This window comes from Leiobunum rupestre, chromosome 4, assembly GCF_980474605.1.
Source record: "Leiobunum rupestre chromosome 4, qqLeiRupe1.1.hap1, whole genome shotgun sequence".
NCBI classification, from domain to species: Eukaryota; Metazoa; Arthropoda; class Arachnida; order Opiliones; family Sclerosomatidae; genus Leiobunum; species Leiobunum rupestre.
In genome coordinates, this window is record NC_143387.1 from 67,077,677 (window position 1) to 67,095,615 (window position 17,939).

Here is a 17,939-nt window from a genome sequence, read left to right on the forward strand (position 1 = left end):
TCGGTTGAATACAGCAAAAATTACTAAAATGGGCCAATGACCAACTTGTGGACCTCAATCTCCAAAATTTAAAACGGGCTACCGAGGGCATGATATTTCCATTCGATTGAAATATCCCTGGCCCTTTGAAGTCTAATTCTTGGAGAGTTATGTGGAATACGGCGGTGGCGGCGGCATCGGCTACACTGTACGGGAGCCCAGTACACAGAAATCCCTTAGGGATGTGTATAAAAACAGATAAATATGATCATAAGTAAAATAATAAGTATGTCAATTAGTAAACATTATCACCGAATTGATTTTCAGAGCCATTGCGCAATCTAGGTTTAGCTCTCAGCACAGAGCCCCCTAGTGTCTGAATATGAATAACGCGAAATATACTACCAAGGACGATAACACGCTACTCAGATCGAGTGCAAGTTCAAATAGGAATGTCAGTGTCGAAAAAATGTTCGGTCACGAAATTAGCTTTGAAACAATAGGGAGTGTCATATTTTTTGTTATTATGTTACTTATGATAAGACATATAAGTTTAAGGTTCATGCGCAAAAACGGCCAATTTTATGTTCTGATTTCATAATTCAGTGGTTTTCAACCTGTGTACTGCGAAACCCTGGGCAAGTCCTCCCAGATTGTTTTAAGTAACGTTAGAGCGATCTTGAGCCGTTGATCTGTCAAAATCGGCAGATTGGTTTCGAGCAATCTCATAGCGGTCGAGAGCTATCAAATGGAAAACGCTATTAGTTTTCATTTTGAAAGAGTTTTAAATTTCTCTAGGCTTTGGAATCAAGTTGCTACTTTTATATTTTTAAAGGTGGTATGAACTTCAATAATTAGGGAGGATCAACGAATTTCATCATTGGCGTTAGTTAGGTATCAGAAGTTTTTATGTGTATTTTCCCTTACCGTCACTGTGAAGAAAGAATGTACATTTAAGCCACGCGCGGCAGCCTAGTGAATACCCACCATTCCTTGGCTCAAGTTCCTTGAATAATTAGCCCCCAGGTTTATGAGTTATTTCAATAACTATGGTTTATTTACTTTTGGTAGTAACTAAAGATTTTTTTCAATTAAAGGGAATATAACCTGCAAAGCAATCTTTACGGAAGACCCCTTCAATTTTTCAAATTTCCCTGTACAGTGGCGCCAAACATTTTTAAAGAGAAAGGCAAGAGCGGCCAGAGCTGCAAGCGTTGGTGTTCCACACCAAATACCCGAGGTTATATTCCCTTTAAACGCCAAAGTTTGAATTGCCGGCCACTGAAAGGTCTGGTCTCCAGGTTCACAGTCACCACCGTAATATCTAGTTCCCTGTCACCCGGAGACCAATGACATACATACTCGGACACCGATGTATGTCATCTCAGTCATCGCGTCATGCCCAAGAATTAGTTAACTAAATAGAGAAGTTAGTTAATGTAATGATAGTAGCATAGTCGGTTAACTCAACCATAACTTCACAGGGCCATTTTAATTTATTTAGCAACAGTCAACATTACACGTACTAAAACTTTTAAAAGAATAAAATTTTCTAAATATCGTGCGCGTCACTGGGCGTTAAAACGTATAAATCTGTACTGTAAACATTAATATACATAGATATTTATAAAATAAATAACAGCAGATGTAAATGAACCGACGTTGTCAACAGAAACTTCTAAAACGGGATAAAACATTACGCTACAACTACGGAATACGAAACATTCGCGGACAAAATAGCGTAGAATACGGGGGAAACTTTAAAAGTGACTTTCCTTGATAACTACGATTCATTTACTTCTGATACTAGTGTATATTTTTCTCGGAAGTCGCTCTAGGACGTGGCATTTTGAACGGGTCTGGGTACGAACAACGTGGCCTTTTGCCCCAACGCCGTTCGGTGTCCCCGTTTGGCCTTCCCACTCTTTTTGATCCCCAAGTACCAGCCTCGATCCTCGTTGAGTTTCGATTTGTAAATGGTCCATCCACCGTGAAAGCTTTCGTAGAAGACTGTGGCCTCGGATTCGCGATCGGGCTGTATAGGAATATCGCGCGATGGTACGTTAAACAAGTATGGCCGACGTTTGGTCTTTTTCACTAGTACCTCGGGGTAAACCTTTCCTTGACGGTCCATGGCCACGAAGTGTTTCGATTTAGCTCCCATTATTTTCACTTCCCCAACTGCTTCCGACGAAAGTTGCAAGACGTCATCTGGAATGAGACCGAATAGCCATTGATTCTTCGCGGGACCAACAAACGATTGAGATTTCTACCATACCTCCTTCGCCTTCACCGTCCGTCAAACCTTTGACTTTAAGTATGTCTTCCTCGTCTACCCTGACAATGGCGAGGTTATAGCCCGTTTTGCTGTGCAGTTTCTTGACGGGGCCCATGTGGTCCGGGACACCGTTATTTTCCGGAAACAAATTCGGCCGGAAGCTGGAATCAAATGGCGACACGACGTTGGCCATTCCAGGCTGCTCATTAATGTTGTTTCCTTTTTGTTTGTCAGATCCACTCGCTTTTGGCTCGTCTGGCCAGTCCGATCTTTGAGTCGGGAAAGAATCAGCGCCCTTGTCCTGGAAGAAATTTATTTTATTTATTTTTAATTATAGAATGAATAGTAAACGCTTCTAGACTGGTTTTCACTTGGGAAAAAACGACTCGGAGCGCCAACTCCGGCGTTTTTACAATAGTTTAAACTAGCCCTTAGAGCTTGCTCACACGAGCCAACAATTTTGCCCAGCTTTGTTTGTGAGCAAAGTCTTCGAGTGACTTGAGTCTCGATAGCGAAAGTATAAGATTTTTCACGTTAGCTGACGAAACAACTACCTCTATTACTACAAAATATGTCAATTTACATTAATAAAGGTATTTTATATTCATATTATCACTTAGGTTTGTTCAATGAAAAAGATGTGCACGAAAATTACTACACTTAAATATTTGGAACTAAGCCTTGGTTACAAAAACCGGCCGTTCTTTAAAACTTCGCAAACAAACGCGTTTGGGTGGCGAACACGTTGTGGAAATTTTTTCTCCGTTCTCAGGGTTCAACTTATTTTGCAAAAATTATGTCTCCTGTTAATAGGCCTTTTGTTTTTAATATCTGAAAAATGACGTCTCGCGATTCTTTTTAAACCGTTCAGTGAATGAACTCGTACTTATGTTGACTCACAAGTCAGTAAGCGAGTTACAGGGTAAGATATTCATCCTTTATAATACTCTTCCTAGAAATTAATTTAGAAAACCCTAATTTTAATACGTTAGAAGGTTTATTAGTAGCGAAATGTTACACTTACCAAGGTTAGTAGTAGTTAAAGGAACATCAGTACGACATGACAAGCCATGAGTTCACAACTAAAAAGACAAGCGAGATAGAGAGACAAACTTTAAAATATCCTGCGCGTCAGCTTCATCCTTTTATTCTCGAATCAGACGAACGAGTCAATTTAGTTTAATTTACAATGGCAGCGAAAAGCCTGCAGTAGTTGAGTCTATCCTGTTGCCTTTTTCGGTGAAATACTTTACGAAGTTAAATCTAGCGTGTAGGATTCCAAAGTGCCCAGGGTAATTTTATTATTATTCCTACTTGTACCGAGCGGGGAAATATAGCAACTACGTTTATCTATTTTCTGCAAAATAGCCCAAGCGATTTTAGCTATTTAACAAGACCGGGACATATTTTCGCGTCCCGAATGACAGGTGCCATTACGCGGTCGGACGGTCCGTCCTACGCCGAAGAATCGGACTAAAATTTCGTGTAGGTTCCTTCTCTCGGCAGAAATGAAGTTGTCTTTACTTACGCGTGTTTTCCCTTTTCCCTTTCTCGCACCTCTTTGAGACATGTTCTAGTTAAGCGCTGCGAAATGGACAAAGTCTACGATTTCATTCGCAATACCGCGTTAATAGCACTCCGTGTGAATGAATTAGCTTCTCTCTTTCACAAATCCGGGTGCTCTTAAAGCTTCATTAACGGCGTAAAAAAGGGGAGTGAAGGGATGGAAGCATCCATGATGGAAATTCCACCTCCTCTCTTCCGAGATTGAAGAAGCCGAAACGGATCGAATCTGCGCTGGCTCGAGGCAGGCGCCAATCCCCCTCCTACGCTTCTTTTTAGCGCGGCGCCACAGTCATCTGCTCACGCCGCCGGATTTATTGATGGAAAAAAGATACATATTTTGAAAATATTAATTTTAACGTGATACTATGAGTTTATAATTACGTTTCAGATAAGTGTGTCATTTTCCTATCTTTCACCTGTTTTTACTGCGAGTCAATTCTAGAATGACCAAGAACGCGTAGAACTAAGATAATATTGTCCCCTGCTGCTATGATATTATACTTCTCAGAATGGAAAAGCTCTAAAAATAACCCTGTATAACTCCATCTGGAAAATGTGACAGTAGGATATTTTTACCCCGCTCTGATTGATCGCTAGAGGCGCTAATCTTTTGGATATGACGTCCAATCTATTCAAAACATCGGTAACTGACACACTTTTCGAAATAGCTATAGACTTATGGTGATACCTTTATCATAGGCGAGACGCCGGCCCAGTATTTTCTAGACTGATCAAGGGTTTTAAAGAGAGTGAGGGAAAGGTAGGGGAGGAAATATTTTCCCCCTTTTTTTCTTAGAAATTTTGGGGCTGAAAAAGCCTGAAAAATGTTAGAATATTCAACGGATCTGATATGACTAGGTATCGAAAAGGAAATGATCCTTACTTTACAGCCATGATACACTCTTCTAATAATTATGCTGTTTTAAATAGTAATCGAATATGGAAGTAACGAATTTCACTAACCTCATTGAAACTCGCTTAGAAAGTGGAGCTTAATAAACAGTTGTAAAGAGGACTCACGGCTCAGCTCAAGATGGCAGATTATTATTATTATTATTATTGTTTATTGCGCTTGAATTTTTTTTTGAAAATAAAGTAGTACATAAAATAGTGCACAACAGAACCCCCCTACCTAAGCAGTGCTTGTACTTAGGGGGGTGTTTTTAAATTCTTTAGTCAATTGCGGGTTACTAGATTCAATTAGGTATTATAAAAAAGAGAAATCAAGAAAATCAATGTTAAATCAGAACAGGTATTAAAACAATATCGAGTTATTTTTTACTAGTGTTTTTAGCTGGATTTTGAATTGATGAAGCGATTTTTCAGTTTTCAATTTTAAAGGCAGCAAATTGAACCATTTTGGTCCAAGATATTGGAAACTTCTTCGGATAATTGTAAAATTTGCTCTGGGAATTTGTACATTTTGGTTATCAAGGAACCGGGTTAAGTATATTTTTTCATCAGATTCAATAGTATTGCGATATACAAAATATGATAGGTCAGACGATTTTATTGCCATTAAAATGAAAAAATTCTCGATTTAGATAAAACTGGATACGTGACGCGAAACGCTATTGTCAATGCATTTTATATTACAAAATGGAAAATCGTTTGAAGAAAATGCGAATTAGGTAACTTTGTTCTTTTTATGTGGTTTGATCCAATTTCTAGCAACCCACGGGTTTGGATCGCGTACGTTAATATATCGATTCCAAAATTCAGTTGGTGATAATTTCGTTCCCACCATTTTGCGAAGACTCACTCCTACGTCATAACGTCGTCTTTTTCGCTGTCTTAAGCTTGGCAGGGCGGTAGAGAACACTGGAGTTTGGAAAATTTGCTTGAAAATCGAGTAGCTCTCCCTTTTCCGTACCTCGTGATAACGGATCCGACCAATATGATTACGACATTTTACAGCCCTATTTTCGGAGACTCGCACGGGAAATTAGTGAAGTAGCAAAAGTGACATAATTACAAAAAAAGTGCCACTTCCTACCCTTTCCAATGCTATCGAGATAGAGCGCATAGAAGGCTAGAGTAGGATACTATTCACGAACTTTCTGGTTTGTTCTTTCGTGTTTGGAATTAAAACGTACGTAGATGGCGGTAGCTTTTCCGTCAATTGGTACAAAACCGTTAAGCTTGCTAGCCTTCTCCAGTGATTCCTTATTTCTTGAAGCTCTCACCAGGCGCCACTACTTCTATTTTTGAACTTCCTTTCCCCAATGTATACCCCCCTTCTCCTCTTCTAACCAAGTTCATTCAAATAATACTTCGCGAGTGAAATTCATTTCCAAAACGCTACCATTGAAACTTCTGGTACTCTTAACCGTTCGTACATGACTAACTATAAAGAAAGCTAGTTTTATTTCAGCCAAGCTTTTCCAAATATGGCCTTATTTGCATATCAAAAGATCAACAAGACGTTTACTTACACGTACCTTATTTTGTCTTGAAAAAATTGTTTTAATGGGCTATAGGGCTATTTAACTGGTTAACGCTTGACCGTTCCCCTTTAAATGATTAGGTGATGTCATTTTTGGTGAGGCTCTTATCTATCGGACCAACAAAATGGCCGCCAACAAGGCTAAAAATTTAACGTCAAATTGGAAGCCTAGCGACGTCACAAAGTATTTCTCAAGTTACAACTGTTTAAACTTCTATATTAGAATTAATTTTGACTGCACGCCGTACGGAATTTGGGCCTTTAGTCAACTTGTTTTCAAGACCACACGTTTTTAAAGGCGTTTGCCAAAAAAAACGTTCGTCTCTCTGGGAATATTTTTGCGTTGCGCGACAAGTTACTGGACTTTATCATCTTTTTCAAAACCCCAAGAGTGTTTTAAACAGATTTTCCTGTTAAAAGGAAATAGACCTAATGAAAATATAAATAGCACGTACGGGCTTGGCAGTCTTTGAATAGTTTTTATGACATGATTGCGAAGAATGGACGTACGAAGTCTGAATCGTAAAAATATTTTAATACTTCAGTTTCCGTCATTTCCTTTCTTTGTTAATTATATATGATGTCAGTGGTAATTGATATTATTATAAGCATAAGTAACATAATATAAATAAGTATGACAATTAGCAAAAATTGTTCAATAACTTATTTTTCAGAGTTATTGCGCAATCAAAAGGTTCTATTTTTTCAGACGATTTTTAAAATTTACTAGGAATGCCTTCTTTACGATGGTTCAAATGTTAAGAAATTCATTAAAAAACGTTGCAACGGTTCCCATTTTTCATTGGTCACCTCTCGCAACAGAAAGTAATTTTTCAAGCAAAAATACTTCTTACATATCATCGAATTCGCGCTAAGCCAAGGATTTGGTATTAAACGAAGTGGGAACTAAATCGTTGCTACGACCACCGACCAACTACCTAAAGAAAATCCTCGGAAAAAGATGACTCAAATCGTCAGCTGAGAGCACAATCCACGTAATTTCTTAAGATTTGTGTACAGCTGACGAAATGTGATGCGGCTTTGTTTTACAGCAAACAGAAATTAGCACGTGAAAATCCTTTATTTTACGAAATAAAAATAAGAAAGTTGTGCACGAGCCAGCTTCTAGAATACATTTTTAATTTTCGCGCGTGCTCGTCTTTGTACCTTTAAAACTGCCTCTACTTGCCGTGAGATGGCACGTTCTTTAAAAAGCCGCATTACATTCAAGACATAAACAAATTGAGATTATTACCAGCGATACATGTCCCTCTTGGGGTAGGTGGTCTGTGCTACGAGATAAAGAGTCCATGGATAAACCTGGTGGTAGAAATTATTTATTCGTTGATCGACTATGAGCATTGAAGTTCTTACCCCCTTTAATAAAAAAAGGCATTGCCGACAAAAATCCAGCAGTCTATGATTTTCTCGCGTTGGCCGTTACGTGGCTTTGAAATAAGGAGATTATTCTAAATAGGTGCTTCAATAAATTATCCCCGACTGTCTGTCTTACCAAAGATAATTTAAACTCGTACCCTAGATTCGAAATCACTCTCTCGCGCGTTGCCGATAGCGTTTACCCACTTCCCTCTGGAACTCAGAAAAAATTCGCTCCATGGTTTGCGCCTTACCGCCCCATAAACTAGAGTTTCTGCTAAAAAGGCCACAGGCAGCCATTTTGGAAAAACGTTTTTACTCTGACTCGAACTAAAATTACGTCATAGCGTTACTCTACCCCGAAATCCCGGAACAAGCGAAAAGAAACCACCTTTTTATGGAAATTCCGAGGGGCTGATCACTCCGCGTAATCGGTGTACACAGCCGTACCTTTGACTGTACTAAGGGGATTACGCGCAATCTTTGAAGTCCCTGCCTTTGACAGTGGTAATCTAAGCGTAATCCGGCGTAATCGGTGTACAGACTTTCTAAGAGTGGTTAGCCCCTCGGGAAATTCGGAGTAGGATAAGAGTAATATGACGTTATTTTACTCTGATATTGTGGTGGCGAATAGTTCGAAAGATAAAATACGTTTTCCCAAAATTACTGCCAGTGGCCATTTTAGTATTTTACCAGATAAATTCTGGATAAGCGTCAATTTTATCAGATTACTCTCTTTTGAGGAGTTAACAGTGTAGCCCCAATTGATGAATATATCATGGTGAAGGGTAATTTTATCTACCAGAACAACCGAATAGTTTAATTTAACGTAAAGGGTGTACAGCTTTTGTTCCAGTACAAGCGAAATGTGAACTTTCTTACCCCACTATGAATTCACAGAATCACAGGTGGATACATTTCTGCTTGTTTTATTTTAAATGCATTGTGACGCTGTATCTTGCCCTTATGACAACCAATGTAAGAAACGAAACTATACCTTTTCTTAATTATATACACAATAAAAGCTTTATTTTAAATAATTACAAAAAGGTGCATTGCCTTCTTATTGATATAAAAGAAGACGGTTTTTCTTCCGAAACTCTATAAAATTATTATTTTTCCATCAGTTAACAGAAATGGTGCCACTGAGAGACCTCATTAACTTTTGGCATTCTTTTAATTTCCGCTTATCACCCAATTTCTCCAAAATCGAGTTGGCTTCCGTCAGCAATCCTTCTTTATTATTGTGGATATTTAACACAGCCTCAGGCAAATGCTGATACGCCAAAAGCAAAGCATCAGCATAATCTCGATTTAGCGATTCACCACGAACTCTTCCTACACAAATATACAAAACTAAGTTAAAAATATTGAACTGCTTCTGAAATAATAAAGCCATGAGTCTATAATATTTTGCATAAATATGACACTTCCTAGTCTTGAATAAAGTAAAACAATGGTAATTGGACCGTTAAATTTCATAAGAAAACGCAGTACTTTGACAGAATATGCCTTCGAAGTGGTTACAAAATTAAAGAGGGGAAGATATAGAGCTTTGGTGATAGCCAAAACTTTTTTGAGGCCGAGTACTCTAACTAGACTTTGAATAAGTAATTGGAGAATACTCGTCGATTATCGAGTACCAAAAAATTGCATATTCGGGTACCCGATTACTCGAATAAGCTGCTCTCTAAACTCATCCGAATATTTGTACAACTTTTTAGGGGGCAATAAACGGTATCTACAAAGTTGTGGAAACTGTGGTTCATTTAAATTAAAGGAATATTTTTCAGCATTGAAAGTTTATTCTAATTTTAAATTTAATTTCATAATTTCTTAAATAAAACCCAGCTCCTAATCAAGTACTCAATAACCCGACTCGATAAATATTACTGGAGGTTATTTTAAGTTACTTGACTTGAATAAGAGAAAGTTTCCCCTTAATCAAGTACTCGATTTGACTCGAATACTTGATGAAAAAAAATTTATACTCGATAACCAACTCGATTGCCTGAAGCCACTAATAGCAGTTCTAGCCATAAATCTAAAATTTTGCTCTAAAAACCACATACCTTTAGCGCAAATAATCGACACCGATGACGAAGCAGGCCTCTTCATACTTTTATCGAGAAGAGTTTGCGTTTTGGTGGGATTGGCCCCCGCTATTATTCTCAAAACTGATTCATACAAATAAAGCTGCGTTAAAAATAAATTTAAATGTCAATCATTTCATTTATTTATGTTTCTGAAAAGAAATAAATTAACATTATATTTTACCCTGGTTTTAATTTTGGGTAGCTGATAGGCTAATTTTCGTAAACAATCCATATCTTTGTTGAAGCCGTTCAACATGGTGAAGTTAATTTTCTCTCCATCTCCTGAATTAAGTTTATATTCCTCCCAAATGGTTCTACGCGTCGCCAGAATCCAATCAGTGGCGATAAGTTGGAATCCCTGCCAATAATTTACATTATCATTTCTACCTGGCTAATTTCATTGCTTATATAAAATGTTGCGTTGATGGTATAAATACTTATCTGGTGAAGCACTGCTGATGCACTGCATGATTTTAAATCAACATGCAATGCAACTACAATGCACAACAGCTAAGTACGGGTATGTTGGATAAGTCTTAACAAAAATATGTTGCAAATGTTAAATTATACCTGCGTAACGGGAGACGGAGAATGGTGATTAGCGTAATTAAGACTGGCTTGTAACAACTGACCACTCTTGCAGCATAACTTTAAAATTTCTTCGTGATCGCCGGTTTTCATCAAAAACATTCTTCTAGCTCGATAAGCGTAGAGTAAAGCACTCGGTAACGGATTTCTAATCATATTTTAAAAACTAGTATAAAAAAAGTTGAGATTATTTAAAAAAAAAAGGGACGTACGGATCAGTTCTAAGTTGGAACGGAAGGCTGTTTACAATATCAGAAAGTTTCTCAGCTTTGTCATCGTCACCAAAGATCCAATGAACGCAGACTGAAACTAAAGATGTCCACCATCTAGACACTTCATCGTGATTAAACAGCTTCAAATTGAACGACTCTTTCATAAATGGCGAAGATGGTTGGGGAAAGCCAGCTGCGTTGCTTACTTCGGTTAATTGGATGGATAAATCCAAAACCTCAGCGGCTAATTGCGAATATCTGTTAAGATTGATAGAAAAACAATTGTTAATCATAATTTAACAGTTAGAATACAATAAAGTACTTTTTTTTGGATGCAACAGAGTCCGAATGTCCATCAAAGGCCATGTATGCCTCAATAGTCTTTTCCAGGAGGAATTCTCTAAAACGCCAAGATGCAAAAGCAATGGGGTCATCTAAAAAATTTGCAAGTTATTAATTGAAAGAAAACAAACAAATTTGTATTAAAATTACCAGAATTTTCCAAAAATGTGAAAATGGGAGCATTGTCGTCATGGTAAAGCCAATTCTTCCTGTAGAAGAACTCTTTCCCCAATGGCGTAAACAACCACTTCAAAGTCGGGGAAACTGGTCTTTCTTTGGAATCACAAGTATTCCATGCTTGCCGTAGGTAAAAGCGCTAAAAATGATTAAAGATTGAGCATAGATGCAATATTAAGCCTATAAGAGTTCAAATTGAATCTTACAGCCAAAATATTGAAAGCCTGAGGTAGACTTTCTTTAACTCTCAAGGCAGCCATAACGTACACTTCAACCACCGTGTCGCAAGGAAGAGTTTCACTACAAACTTCAGCCAAATTTACTGCGCTTAAAGCCATTGTCAAACCATCTAAAGTACTTTCCCCATCATGGCCTAAATTAAAAAAAATTAAATTAGTTTTGTTTCTAATTCATATCACTTGATAATGAATCGAAGAGGCAAATGAAATGTCAAGGTCACCATAATATAATTTTGTACCATTTATACCTAAAATGGATATTAATATTCAATGAATTATTTTCTAAGTTTAATTAATATATAAATAGTTAACATTTCATAAAATTTTAACATTACATTTTATTTTTATATATCTAAAATTTTAAAAACATAACATGTAGTTCTATTTTCATTCAATAGATGACACCACAAAATTTTTAGTAGTACGTTCAACAACTCTCATCGGACTCACCGATTAGTAATCGGCGGTGACATCGGTTTCCTACTGTACGCTTTTTCGCGTTTCCGGTTTTGACGTCACGATAGTCATCGGTTACTCACCGAAGTCATCGGCTGGAAGAGTCGGTTTTTCCGATGACTGACGTCATTACTGACGTAAAACTACTATAAATGCTACGCCATTTTGAAAAACACCGATGACTGAATAAAAGCGTTCAGTAACTTACGACGTCATTATGACGAAAAAGCTCATCGGTGGAAAATAATAAATCCATCGGGTTTTTTTCCGTTGACTGTTACTGAACGTACCCCAGGACTCAAGTAGTAGATCACCACACTGGCCTCACCCCAATGCCAAATGTTTTATTTTTAGGGATGTGCCCAATGCCCATAACCATTTGCCAAGGCTTATCGGTTCGGTTAATCGAACAGTATTTTCGGTTACTGTTTTTTGAATTAATCGAAATCGATTCGAAATTTGTTTCGGTTTATAAACTATTTGATAATTTCGGTTGTCGATTTACTACTAGAAATTTTTTTTCATTCGATTAATAGTTTTCACAGATTATTTGGATTTCCTTCACAATATCCGAATAAAAAAATCTATATCGATTATCCGAGCTATTGTAACATCTGAAGACGGTTTTCCGACTGAAAAAAAGGGGGTAAATGTTGTGAGCAGAGATTTAAAGAAGGAGCCTATCTAAAGTGACTTCAGACGTTTTTTGAAAACAAGTGGGCGGGCGCTTTTGCGCCGAATGCCGCTTGATTAAGGGGGGGGGGGGGACCATTTCTCAAAATCCATTGGTTCTAGAGATAAACTTTGAATGACCTTGAAATATGAGTTAAAGGTCATCTGAGTGGGCAATTTCTAAAGACGCCCTACCTGATGAGTATGTCTAGCAAATTTTGATACTCTAGCATGGGTATTATTAGAGTTATTAGCCATTCAACCTGGTCTATGGTATATTATTTTCATCGTGTCTAAATTCTTTTGACTTGTCATTGGTCAAATAAGTATAAAATTATTTACACCTAAAATGTGAAGGGAAACACTTTTCTGATGAAAACCAACTTTATCTCTTAATGGTTCTAGAAATAAATTTGAAGACATGGTTCAAGGTCATGGAAATTTCCCTTGTCAAGTGACCCCCTGCACATTCTGTGTCCTGAAAGTTTCAAATTCCTAGCTAAAATATATTTGGAGTTATTGGCCTTGTTTCATTTTTTAGTTGGGAATTTTATGATTTTATTGAAGCACCTGTTGCCTTATTATTTAATACTCACCAAGCAAGTGAAGCTGGTTCAGTTTGTGATAAACGAGAGTGGTATGTTTCATATTTTCTTTCCTATAATTATCAGACATGTGGATTCCTCCAGCTCTTCTTGAGAGAATTCTCCCGATAAAAAGTCTATTCATAATTTGCCGAGCTAATTGCCAAAGGAAAGCAGAAATCTTGTCAAACAATCCAACAGGCATTGGGCGACCGAGAGCTTGCAAACTACTTCTCAACTGCTTTGTTGCGCTGACTGTATCTCCCTATACCAATAAAAAATTACATAAATTTACATATTTATGCCTTTAATAATTTAAATTTGTACCCGCGATAAGTCGAGGTCAGCTTGTTCACGGTGACACCAAAAAGTAGTGAAGCTCGACGAACCAGGTTTAACCATGGTCTCTCCATACACAAGCAATTTAACCAAACAAAAGAACATCAGGGTGAAATTCATCGTCCATGTTATGAATGATGCAGGCATCCATGATTTCCATTCTCCTGATATTTTAGAGTAAAAATTTTATACGTATACATACATATATTTTTGCGATACTTACCAACGGTTTCCCACGAGAGAATACTTCTTCCAGTTCGTGGCAAATTTGCTGACGCTGCAAAGTCATTCTGAGTACCAATCATAAGGTAGGAAAATGGATTAAAAGCGAACATGGCCAAAAGAAAAACGCAGAGCGTTAAACGGGAGCGATCCAACATGCCAATGTTGAGGAAACTATCCACTTTTTCCTGCTAATGGAAGAAAAAAACACAGCACATGAAACAAAATAGTAGTACTCAGCTTAAAGCTCGAAAATGGTTAAAGCCTCAAATCAAGGCCTAGGCTTAACTTTCGAGTACTCGATACTTTTATTGAAAGCAGAACCATTAATTTGTCCATGTTCAATGAAAGGCACTACTCGCGAGCTTTTAAAAACGGGGGAAAAGCTACTAAAAAAATTCCCTTTGGTCCAGCCTTAAGATCTCTTATTGGGTGAGGTACAAGTTATAGTTGTTTCTGATTGGTCACTGATTTTAAATGCTGAAAACAAAACCAAAACCATAAGTTACATAAACGTAGGGTGCCTAGCTGTTTATTGTCAGTTGTTTGGCGGTTCATTAGTCCACTATTTTCTTGTTGTAATCCCTTGTATGGCCGGTTATTAATTTTAATTTAGACTTCAAATGAACGTAAAAGCTCTCCTAGTAAAAGAGCTGTAACCCTAATTATTTGAGCACAGGAAACCAATTTTTAAGCTTAGCCTGAAAGCTCGATAAAATTTTAAAGCTCAGCTTGATACTCCGAAAAGTGAAATTTATCATACTCGAAGCTCGGCTTGAAACCCAGAAAATCAAGGCTTACACATGCCTACAAAATAACAAAATTAACATTTACTATACATTACCTTAATAATGACATCATTGTACGACAAATCGTTCATGTTTGATTCTGGTGAAGGAGGTTCGGAATCGCTTTCCATCAAGTTATGTTCGGGGGAAGAACCAGTGTCAGAATGAGGTGGGGTATAATCTTCCCTTTCATTACTTTCTTTAAGAAGGGCTTCGCTGACAACCAGCATGTCTTCAACACCAGCTAAATTTATGGAAAAAGTATTGAAACTTCAAATTAATATATTCAAATTCATAAAATTTACTTTGTTTTTGAGATGCCATTCTTAAGTAGAGATTTTCTTGCTTCAATTTAACATTGGTGTCTTTAAGATAAAGTATGTAATCGATTGCTTTCCTCAGAATTGCGGATTTGTTCAACTATGAAATATAAATTTTAAAATGTAAACACTATAAATTACTTCTGATAAAAAATTATACTTTTCCCTCCGGACCAACGACGAGATTTTTGAGCTCATTGATTTTGTCATTAATACTACTGCGATACCTTCTTTCGATTGCATTATGAGCGCTCCTTTTTTCTCCTCTATTTGGTAAGCCTTGAGTTTTAACACTCGATAACCTAATCACAAAAAGAATGTAAGAATGTAGAAAGTTTTCACTAATCTAAACTAGTAAACGTACCTTGTAATTGGCAACTTATCAGCATCTAGCATAACAGGAATGCCAGTGGTAAGTATTGTGTCACCAGACTTTGTAGTTACAACAGTTTGAATGGGTCTAGACTGAGTAATATGGCTGGATGTTATTGTAGCAGTTATGGGACTCGTAGAGAATGCCACAATAGGCGTATCGCTAGAGATTGTCTGCGTGATTAATTGGGAAGTTTGCACTTTCACCGGTTGTTGCTTCGCTATTTGGGTTTTGGTCGTTACAATTTGGGGTTGTTGAATAGAAAACGGATTCACCGATGGAGAATCCTTCTTCGCAACTTGAGCTTGAAGAAGGAGCTGCAAAAAATTTATGACGATAAATTTTCCAGATCAAAAAATGAGCATGCGCAAAAGTAATAAAAAGCTGGAAATAAAGTGACAAATTAAAAAAATGGGCATTCCACGAAATATCTTAATTATGCCTACCACACATTTCTTGATTCCAGACTAGCATGGAAAAATTTGGGAGTAAACCATCACTTATCAGCCCTACAAGATCTTTACTCCGTAAGACCATTTAAGCAAAATTGCAAATTCCAAAAAGAAATTAGGCCAAAAGAAATGAAAAGAAAAACTGTACCTGTTGAACTTTCTGGGCAGGAAGAGCTCCAAGCTGTTGCAGGATAGAATTTTTATCTGGACTCTTAACAGTTGTAAAAATATAGTTGACTGCATTAGTTTGACTGGTTTCTATTTTAGCCGGTGTCAATGCCTGACTAAAGGGACGAACTGGAACCACCACCCTTTGAACTGGTGTCGAAGTATTCAGCTATATGGATAAAACACAAGATAAATCCAACATTCCAAAGGCACATTAGAAGAAAGACCAATCAAATTTCTCACTGGAACTTGAAGGGTTGCCTGATTACGGGTTTGATCTTGGAACTGAATGTTTGCATGTTGCAAATTTGCCAGTAGATTCGCATCAGAATCAGCAATGATTGGCAACGAAACCAATTGTTGCTGTCTTTGCAATGTTTGTTGCGGTATCACTTGTTTGAGAAGTTCTATTTGTTGTTGCCTTTGCAACTGGGCAGCCGCTTGTTGTTGTGCCAAGTTAATTAACTGTGCTGTTTGTAACTTCTGGCTCGATTGACTTCTTGCCAAGACGGCAATATTTTGAGGAATATCTTGTAGTGGCGGGATTTCTGGGGAAGGAGGGCACTCGTCATCTTGAGTTTGCATAGGAACACTCTCCAATCCTCGAAATAAATCAAGATCTTCATCAGCAGTTAATGGGAATGTATCGCTAGATGGGAGGGCCAAGGTGTTCATAAACTCCGCCTCAAACAACTCCGGCGGTATTCCTTGGTCTGCATATAGAAGTTTTAAAACTTCTAAAACAGGAAAAAAATTAACAATTTTTTAAAAATTTCTAATGGCACTGCTACTCTAAACTTCTAAGTAGGTATCGTTCTTACATTGAAAACAAACATGATTAACATTCTAGCTTGTCAGTAAGTAAATAATAAGGGGTTAAAAGCGGGATCGAGATCACTTTTTGAAAGCAGAGATTTTGAAGGCGCTTTTTGACAAATTTTTTATGAAAATGTTTAAGAGGAACATTCGAAAAATATTTACCATCAATATCGGTATTATTATTTCCACCTACAGTGGTATTTCCAAGTAAATTTGTTTCGGAGGAACTCACGTCCCATCCACCAGCGTCGGCCATAATTTCGTGTCTATTTACGACACGCGCGCCCGAGTCACACCACGCGTTGGCATCCAATAGCCTCTCTCAAAACTCATGGGGTGATTTGACGTCATTTATTGTTTACAGAATCTCCTCATTTGTCGGAACGGCGGGAAATTCAAATATACAAATCAGAGTTCAACTTCAATTAGTTTAAATTAAGTAATTACTTTAGTTCCATAGCCAAGCTAAGAGAGTAGACACTGTCTGTCGGTGTCAAAAAAGAAAATATCTTTCTTTGACTTCCTACAACTCTATCTCAAAGTCCTTGATAAAATTAAAAATCAGAATTATGTAACTTACTCTCTTGCAGATTATCATTTTAAAAGCGCTCTGCTATTCTGAAAGGGCGTGCCTCAAAAGACACGTCACATTCAGTGACGTCTCCATTCAAAAGAGTCTGCAAAATTGATTACAAAAAACCTCAAGTATGGTCTAAAGAGATCCCGCAATAATATTGGTTGGTTGACAAATTGGAGAAAAATCAGTCCTCAGCGGCGGCGACCGCAAAACCTTTTTGTGGGGCCCCCCCAGCCTCAACTTTTTTTGAGATCTAAAAGCGTTTTGTGTACCTACATTTTCGAATTATAATGGATCGGATTAATTTTAATTTGGCTGAATAATAGGATTAATGAAACCTACAAAGAATACGAACTTTCTGGAGTATGGATTTGCTAATCAATGAACCAAGTTATCAAAGGTGAAAAAAAGAAGGGTCATAGCAAAAGTGTATAATATTATAACATCAGTGTGACACTTCCTATTCTTCAAATGCAAACGTTTTACTGAGAGCTATTTACAAGATTGACTGCATTACGGGCTTCGTCGCGGTTTTGGGTCGCTAGGAGGAGATTTTCTTGACGTCTAAGTAAAATATAAAACTTATAATAACAAACATAGACGTATGGCCAAAGTAAAAAAAATAAATCCATTATTGTCACGGCTACAAGTGACATACTTACGATTTTTATGTTCTTATGATGCATAGTAAGGGGTTAAAATAAGATTTGAACTAGGGGCTGTGGAAGTCTAGTTTTCTAGGTTTCGAGCCCTTAAAATTGGGTTAATTAGAGTCCGAAATTTATCCCTAAGCCGTTGAAATAGATAAATCAATCAAATTAAATTTCCATAACATTGTTTGAGGCAAATAATTTTTGCATCAGTAAATT

At 37.3% G+C, this 17,939-nt stretch overlaps 2 protein-coding genes across 3 annotated transcripts; both read right to left on the reverse strand.

Moving 5' to 3' along the window:
- Positions 1 to 1,526: 1,526 nt before the first annotated feature.
- LOC149948819 (fibroblast growth factor 2-like) lies at positions 1,527 to 4,017 on the reverse strand. Its single transcript, XM_090172696.1, has 4 exons — positions 3,786 to 4,017; positions 2,258 to 2,558; positions 2,084 to 2,190; positions 1,527 to 2,014 (listed from the first exon to the last, which is right to left on the reverse strand). Exons 1-4 carry the CDS (start codon positions 3,825 to 3,827, stop codon positions 1,814 to 1,816), a joined length of 651 nt encoding a protein of 216 aa, XP_090028822.1. The 5' UTR covers positions 3,828 to 4,017; the 3' UTR covers positions 1,527 to 1,813.
- A 4,635-nt stretch (positions 4,018 to 8,652) lies between these two features.
- SREBP (Sterol regulatory element binding protein) lies at positions 8,653 to 16,890 on the reverse strand. 2 transcript variants are annotated; one of them, XM_090173961.1, is made up of 18 exons: positions 16,656 to 16,890; positions 15,918 to 16,411; positions 15,655 to 15,843; positions 15,046 to 15,371; positions 14,842 to 14,983; positions 14,667 to 14,781; positions 14,418 to 14,605; positions 13,575 to 13,761; positions 13,340 to 13,515; positions 13,025 to 13,277; positions 11,268 to 11,434; positions 11,035 to 11,200; positions 10,865 to 10,976; positions 10,543 to 10,800; positions 10,313 to 10,478; positions 9,924 to 10,100; positions 9,719 to 9,842; positions 8,653 to 8,984 (listed from the first exon to the last, which is right to left on the reverse strand). In XM_090173961.1, the coding sequence occupies exons 1-18, from the start codon at positions 16,747 to 16,749 to the stop codon at positions 8,770 to 8,772; spliced, it is 3,549 nt and encodes a 1,182-aa protein (XP_090030087.1). In that variant the 5' UTR covers positions 16,750 to 16,890; the 3' UTR covers positions 8,653 to 8,769. The 2 variants fall into 2 exon arrangements, with proteins under 2 accessions (XP_090030087.1, XP_090030086.1); XM_090173960.1 differs by having other exon boundaries at positions 13,575 to 13,764; positions 16,656 to 16,889.
- Between the last annotated feature and the right edge of the window lie 1,049 nt (positions 16,891 to 17,939).